Source organism: Rattus rattus, chromosome 5 (assembly GCF_011064425.1).
Source record: "Rattus rattus isolate New Zealand chromosome 5, Rrattus_CSIRO_v1, whole genome shotgun sequence".
NCBI lineage: Eukaryota > Metazoa > Chordata > Mammalia > Rodentia > Muridae > Rattus > Rattus rattus.
The window spans coordinates 63,555,874-63,564,449 of NC_046158.1; the positions used below are offsets into that span (position 1 = coordinate 63,555,874).

At 30.2% G+C, this 8,576-nt stretch overlaps 1 protein-coding gene across 1 annotated transcript; it reads left to right on the forward strand.

The window, feature by feature from the left end:
• Positions 1 to 1,699: 1,699 nt before the first annotated feature.
• LOC116900287 (olfactory receptor 8K3-like) lies at positions 1,700 to 2,647 on the forward strand. Its single transcript, XM_032902042.1, has one exon. It carries the CDS (start codon positions 1,706 to 1,708, stop codon positions 2,645 to 2,647), a length of 942 nt encoding a protein of 313 aa, XP_032757933.1. The 5' UTR covers positions 1,700 to 1,705.
• The last annotated feature ends 5,929 nt before the right edge of the window (positions 2,648 to 8,576 follow it).

Sequence of the window (8,576 nt, forward strand, 5' to 3'; positions counted from 1 at the left end):
TATAAAGCTTTAAACATGGGTAGCCATGATGAGAAATGCTATTACTAAACAGTTACTATTATAATATACTACCTCTTAATTAATGTGGTATCCTGAAAATTCATTCATAAGTCAATTTTAATGAATTCTTTTAATTAAATTCAGCATTCTTCATATTTTTCTAGATTTTAATGGTTTGTATTTGATTCACTGTATAAAAATAAGTTATATTATAATAAAAGTGTTCTTTCAAAAAATATTACTTTATAGGAAGGAGACAATATAATTTTTCAGGGTATTATACTATTTGTTATAGTTTTCCTATACTTTGTTTTTCCCTTTTATTAACAATAAATTATTTTCTCATTGAATACATCTTTATTAAGTTTATTAGTAATGAAACAATATTAATTAAAATTATAGGAAATTAGAAAAATAACCTCTGGGCATTTAGAGATACAGACCGTGGTAGTTTGGAGATACCTTGTTTCCATGGCCTTTATTCATCTTTTCAGATTTTCCAAAGAAAATAAGATTCTATTGTACATGATATGTACACATATTTATAATGAAAATTCTTTCAGGTATGATAGTATATTCAGTGACTGTTTGAAACTGTTATGTTCATGGTCTTTACTAACCATGTGTGGGAAGCACAAACTTGTTTGATCATTTACCTTTGCTTCAGGTTTTGAAAAGTCCATGCAGGGACCTATTGATTTTATATATGCCAAAAACTTAATTTGCACATCTCACTGGATTTTCCCAAAGGAATATTTGTACATGCTATGTATTGTGTAAGCAGGTTGCACATGTACCCTTATTTACATGCTGTTTAGTTTCTTTAAATCAAGACAATTCTGTGTAATGCGTAACATAAAACGTATGCATAGATCTGACCAAAATGGATTGTGGCAACAACACTAAATGATCCATTTTAATGTGTTAGGATTTAGTACATCTATACATAAAACCTGAGTTAAGTGCATCTGTAAAAAAATTAGTAAGTATATGTATATGCTAAGTATTGATATTTGCATATGTATTATATTTAGTAGGTATAGCTAGATGAATTATTATTTATATCCATCATATAGTAAATCAAAAATATAAAATTGTTAAATGAAAAAATATGGTCATAATCATATCAACAGTAAAAACATAAGAAAATAAATTTCAACAATGTTTGTGCAAATCAATCCAACTAAAGCAATTTCAAGAATTCATTCTATATTCTCTCTATACTATATTATACACATTCATACAATTTCATATGTATTAATTTAGACATGGGTATCTGGCTGCATAGCAAAATTCTCACATCCTGAGAGTATTAATAGGAATTAAGACTGAATGACTCTTTGGCTAGATGTTAGGTATAGGAAGATGTTCTATAGATTAAAATACTTAATATTGAATTAAACTGGCTCTTCTCATTATAGTTAGAAAAAGAAAATATTATTTCGAAGGAGTTACATTATTTTCCACTTAAAACTTTAATCAAGAACCAAAGATTCAATTCTGTGTCTTTCCAGCCACATGTCTTCATTTCTGTGTGCATTTATATACATAGGAGTATGTGTCCATCTTTGAAATAGAGTAATTTTAAAAAGTAAATTAAAATAATTGGAGATATTTTATTGAAACTACTTTGAGTAATATGATATTTGAAATCTATTCACAATTCAAATGTCTCTACTCAAGACAGGACTTTCTGTAAATGTGAATGGAGAACCACACCTCCACAATGGTGACTGAATTCATCCTGCTGGGCATCACTGACCGCTCTGAGTTGCAAGCCCCATTATTTGGACTATTCCTCAGCATTTATCTGACCTCCCTGATTGGCAACACAGGCATGATCATCCTGACTGTGGTGGACTCCAGGCTTCATACACCCATGTACTTTTTTCTTAGACACCTTGCTACTACAGATCTGGGTTATACAACAGCTGTGGGACCAAAAATGTTACAAAATTTTCTTGTAGATCAAAACACAATATCATTTTATCTTTGTGCTATCCAGTTGACTTTTTTTAGTATGTTCATTGCTTGTGAAATTTATATTCTGTCTGCAATGTCCTATGATCGATATGTGGCCATCTGTAAGCCTCTGTTTTATATGATTATCATGTCAAAAAGACTATGCTGGGTGCTTGTAGTAATCCCTTATCTTTACTGTTCAATTGTGGCTCTTCTAATCACGATTAAGATTTTCACTTTGTCTTTCTGTGGCTCCAATGTTATTAGTCATTTCTATTGTGACAGTCTTCCTTTGTTATCTTTGGTTTGCTCAAATACACAAGAAATAGAAGTGATATTGTTGTATTTATCTGCTTTTAATTTGATTTCCTCTCTTCTACTTGTTCTTGTGTCCTACCTACTAATACTTATAGCCATCCTCAGGATGAACTCTGCTGAGGGAAGGCTCAAGGCTTTCTCTACCTGTGGATCCCACCTGACAGTGGTCACTGTCTTCTATGGGACTTTAATATTTATGTACATGCAGCCCAAATCCAGTCATTCCTTTGACACTGATAAAGTGGCTTCAATATTTTACACCATGGTTATTCCCATGTTGAATCCTTTGATCTACAGTTTAAGGAATAAAGATGTAAAAGATGCTCTCCACAGGACACGGAAAACAATACACCGTGTTTTCTTTTGAAATCAATACCAAGATTTGATACCCTCACTCTTTGTTTTCCATACAGATGTTTAAGAATTACAAAGGATGAACAGAATTACTTGTTAACATTATTTCTGTTGTCAAAAATCTAAATTCTGTATTCATGAAGAAATCAATAGAACTCAACCTCTTTTACTGAGGATGGCTGGATTGCATTTCTAATAGTAGAAGATATAAGGTCACAGAAAATATACTTAGAAGTGCATAAAGATCACAAGATTCAGTAGTATAGCTTTTTTCTTAAAAAACACAAACAGAAACAAAACAAAACAAAACAAAACAACAACAACAACAACAAAAACCAGGTACTATAGACCAGGGCTTAAATGGTGATTTTATACTTGATTTATTAAGTTTTCTTAATGAATAAATGTTTTACCTTTTTTATGTAAACATCTTCATTAGCCTTTTGCGTCCAATCATTACTATGAGTGGTGTGAAAATCTAAAATCATCAAAAAAAAAAAGTCTAAATTCAAGAGAGGGAAAACTAAGATCTGAGCATTGTTTGTAACTCACCATAGACCTTGCTTAAATGTCTCATCTCATGAAGGGACTTTAGGATCCTTCCCTTTTTGTTGTCATCAACCTTACTTTCATTGCTGATGCCCCTGGTGCTTGTTAATTTGCCATATATTGTCACTCAAACAATCTGTAGCTTCTTTGTATTGTCTATTTTTTCTTTTCCAGTGCATATGAATTTCTAAATGAATGCAACATTTCAGATAAAAGCTTAAAATCTGCTATAAAAACTTGTAAAAATGCTTCTTATATTTACATTTATTGGCTTGATATTTATTTTTATTGCTTGATCTTATTTGTACATTATAAAATTCTCTAAATTAAAATAATAATAATTGTTTAAATGCTGTATTTTCTTTATTCCTGTACATAAAACCTGAATCTATTAAGTAGGTATCTTTATGCTCTCTGGTGAAGTGATATGCTTTACTTAGGCCTGTGAAGCAGAGCGTACAGTATTACTCTCAGTACAGACTTTGATTGTATCAAACTGATAAACAAACATAATGTCACAACTAAAAATGTACTGTATTCCTAACCAAAGTATAAAATATATATCGCAGAAATATATCTTCATGTATTTGATAGGAACTTCTATTACAAAAGTACTTCTTATTTACGTTTCATATTTTTTTGTATATTGCACCATATATGTCTGTGTCACCTATCAATTGATTACACAATAAGTGTTTGTGGAATAATAAAAAGTATATTATTAAAAGGGGATTAAAGGAATTGATGACTAAATAATTGAATTTATTAGAATAAAATCATACTTAAATACTGAATATAAATGGTTTGTATTTTGAAAATATAAATATAAATTTGAAAATATAAACAAACTCAAAAAAAATTCACATAGTTATCTCGTTGGATGCTGATAAACATTTCACAAAATATAACATACTTCCATGTTAAATGTGTTGGAGAGATCAGGAATTCAAGGCCTATATATTAACATAATAAAATTAATACACAGCAAACCAACAGCCAATACCAAGTTAAATGGAGATATACTTGAATCAATCCCACTAAAAATAAGGGATAAGATAAGGCTGTTATTCTCCATGCATCTATTCAATATAGTACTTAAAACTCTATACAGAACAATAAAACAACAAAAAATATCAAGGGGATTAAAAACTGCAAAATGAGAAGTCAAGGTATCACTAGTTGCAGATGATATGAGAGTATACATAAGCAACCCAAAAATTTAATCAGAGAACTTCTACAGCTGATAAACAACTTTAGCAAAGTGGCCAAATAAGAAATTAACTCAAACAAATCAGTAGCTTACTTTTATACAAATGATAAATGGGCTGATAAAGAAAATAGGGAAATATCATCCTTCACAATAGTCACAAATGATATATAAAAAATATCTTGGGGTAACTCTAACCAAACAAGTGAAAAATATGTATGACAAAAACTTCAAGTACCTCAAGAAGGAAATTTGGGCAGCATGACACAGCTATACATACTATAAGACAAAGAATTTTTATGTCTTTTATACATTTATTTGCTTTTTGAGCAGAATAATAGATTTATAGTCATTCTATCCCTAAAATTTAAAATTATTTAAAATTAAATATCTAGGCCATGTGCTGTAGTTTTAACAATCGTATCTTCTTCCCAGTGAAAGTCTCAGTACTTTCAACTTATTCAAATTAGAATGTTATACAGAGATACACCACAAAAAATTACTGAATAAGTTGATTTAATCATTACATCTACCTGCTAACATAAGCATCTGGGGAAAGCCATGAGCAGCTTTCATGTTTCACCATTGTGTAGAGATGCATGGGGACTTGCTAATGAACTTGTCATTTGCCTTCCTTCCCCTCTGGAATCAAGCATTTACTTAGAGAAGTAATTTGTTATGTTTAGGGACTTCAGAAAACAGAAAACATGTAAACATATTTCATTGAGCTAATCTTAAGGGACAGACATGTGTAAACCTGTTCATTTATCTTCATAGGGTCATCATATTGGCTGTAGAACCTTGTAGATTGTTCTTACTGTTAGGTTGAATGAAGAATTTGACTTACTTGTTAGTCTAAATTCAGAGTCCAAGTGTCTGTCAAACCATTCAACCTTTTGATCAACACTGAAATATTTTTTTATTGGAACTCATGCTTCTGATCTAAGAGTGCTGGATCTGGGGCAGCGATAAAAATCACTTATATCCAGTGTGTCGACAGAACAATTGGTATAGGCTGCTAAAGGAAGAGATTGTAAATAAAGTGGTATTTTTCCATAGAGAATAGAGAGGGTTTTAAACTGTCATAGAAGTGGCAGAACGGAAGAGATATCTGATGAGTCTCACAAACATATTTCTTTGTTTCCAAAAATTGCTTACAAGATTACTAAAAGTAAAGAGTTCTTTCTTTCTTTCTTTCTTTCTTTCTTTCTTTCTTTCTTTCTTTCTTTCTTTCTTCCTTCCTTCCTTCCTTCATTTCCTTCCTTCTTTCTTCTTCCTTCCTTCCTTCCTTCCTTCCTTCCTTCCTTCCTTCCTTCCTTTCTTCTTTCCTTCCTTTCTTTCTTTTTCTTATGTTCTTTATTTTTTGCATTGTTATCTCCTGGAAGGTAGGAAAAAGTTCCTGCTATTTTAGGGTTAATGATTTTGTTCACACTTCAGAAACAAGAGACATACAGAAAAATTCATGAAGCCAGATCTTTTAAAACTCAGGAATAGCGGGTTGGGGATTTAGCTCAGTGGTAAAGCGTTTGCCTAGCAAGTGCAAGGCCCTGGGTTCGGTCCCCAGCTCCAGAAAAAAAAGAAAAGAAAAAAAAAACCAAACAAACTCAGGAATAAGCACTTTGATAAAGTAACAGCATATTATCTAAAAGGCCCTGAGTTGGATTCCTGGGACACTTTCATTGATAAGGACTACTTAGGTGCTGAAAATTGGTAGAATAACTTATTGAAATTTCAGAAGATAATTAAGAAATGTTATATAATGTAATTTCTAAATCAAATTCTGAGAGTTTGAGAAGTAAAATTACAGTAGTAAAATTATGAAGATTAAAAAAATTCAGTAGTTGATAGCTTCTTGTGGTTCACCAATTGCATATTTCTACTTGAAAACTAATTTGAAATAGTTTGCAAAGTTAAAACATCTCATCCACAACATTTGAATGAGAGTTGCTATAACTCAGGTATATGAATTCTAAAAATTCAGATCCTTTCTTTTCAAGCAGTCACAACAGATTTACATTTATTTTTGTTAATACAATATTATTTGATATCACATGCCCTAATCTTTAAAATACTCAATCTTACTGACATATAATCTTTACACATAATTATAGGGTATACTGTGAAATTCAGTCTACATATAAGGATTTATATTACATTGAAGAGAATTTCCATACTGTACAAATTTATTACTTTTATGTACTACACACTAATGTTTACTATTTTTCAGTTATTTAACAATATACTCTGTTTTTTTCTAATTTTTCAATCACAAATTTTAATGTACTTACTATATGTAATTGAAGCTTAATAATCACTATTAAGCTAGGATTTATTGAAGAAAATTAAGCAAACTGTTAAAAGCAGAAAAGCAGCACTATTATTGGGATTTGTTATATATATAACTGTTTTATTTGTATTGTAACATTCAATTTACAAAATATAAAAAATAAATTAGTTATTTTTAAAATAACCAAAAAATGATTAAACAAAAACTAATCAAATGTGTATTAGTAAACAAAATCACATAGTAGAGATGTTCAGCGATAACATTACAGCTTTACATAGATTTTAGATAATTTACTTTATTGAAAACTATATAAAAATACTAATAAACATATTCCCAAGTTAGCCTATAGAACAGTGTAGAACTTATATCAAAATATATATATATATAAAACTATATTATAGATACATTATAAATATATATAATTAACCTACAATTGCCTAGGAAGATTTTGTGTTATATAAAAATAAAAATACTTTGGATTTAGTGTTCTAACATTCAAATTCGAGCAATTAATATTTAGCAGAAACTGTCCAACTGACGAAGCACCCAGAAGTTAGTTGGAGTGGTGGTTGCAGGTTATCATATAAAATGGGACATAAAGTGAGAGTCAGTCTTGAAAATACTGTTAGCGTTAAATTGAAATTCTTAAAAACAATTGAAGTAATTAACCTCTAATGGAACTGTCAGAAAAAGATGCGGGAAGGACATAATAGGATGTAAATTAACTAGAAACAGAACAATATGGCAAGACTGGATGAATTGGCAAAAGAAATGGATTGTGTTTAAAAATGATAGATATTTGTACTAAGATAACAAGGAATACATGTGTTTGCAGGAAACTTAATCAAAGAAGTAAGAGGAATCAATGAGAAAAGTCCAAAAAATGCAAAGCTAACAACCAAATAACCCAGTCACTTCTGCTCCACTCCTCAGAGCTGCTTATTTTTATAACTGAAAGAGGAGTGTTGTGCGTATGTGTGTGTGTGTGTGTGTGTGTGTGTGCGCGCGCACATGTGTGTGTTTGTTTGTGTGTACAAGAATGCATGTGTTCACATACATAGTACTCTCTGATGTTTCTCATTTTTATATACAGATAGGGAAAATAGTATGATTTAATATGTTTTAGATTTGTCTTTCTAAATAAAATGACTCAGAATGATGCCAATGTTGAACCCTATCATCTATAGCTTTAGGAACAAGGGTGTAAAGTGTTCATTGAAAGAATCCCTAAGAAATCCATGCAAATGATTCAATCTTATATGAATTTTTAGCGATAATTTTTTAACTTAAAATGTCCTTCCCTCTTAAAAAAAAAATCACTGTTCTTCAAAGATGTTCTTGGTAAATGTCAGAACCTAAAACTTCAGATTTATGTTTTTTAAATTGTTTTATCCCATCTTTATTTACTTAAATGAGAAAATAATAAGTAATTTACGAGGTAAAAATTATATTTCAAAGATAGAATACAATATATTGCAAAGGTAAGCAGAGAGCTTAATATATGGCTTATGGTAGAGTTATTTCATCACAAGGACAAAATCCTGAGTTCAGTTCTTAGTATGAAAATGTTGTAATTGATAAACAAGAAAGAATTTTAGCATAGACTGGAGGTTTTCGAGAATAATTTCTTAGGGATATCAATATCTACCAACAGACAACTTCTGACCAACTTTGTAGATAGTTAAGTCCTTCATTGTTTTTTGCAAAATGTTTTTCATTCATCTAACTTTAATAATTGAGTATGGATTTATTTTATTCTTAATAATAAAGTATGTAACAAAAAGCATTATTTTCCAGAAAAAGATAAATATTGAAATAAGTGTTCAGTACAACCAGGTATTGGATATGTGAAAAACCAAATGAAATTGATATCACAAAAGAATCACTTATGTTCCTTTC

Coding starts and splice junctions, on each gene's coding strand:
- LOC116900287 (XM_032902042.1), top strand. CDS start 1,706: ATGGAGAACCACACCTCCACAATGGTGACTGAATTCATCCTGCTGGGC.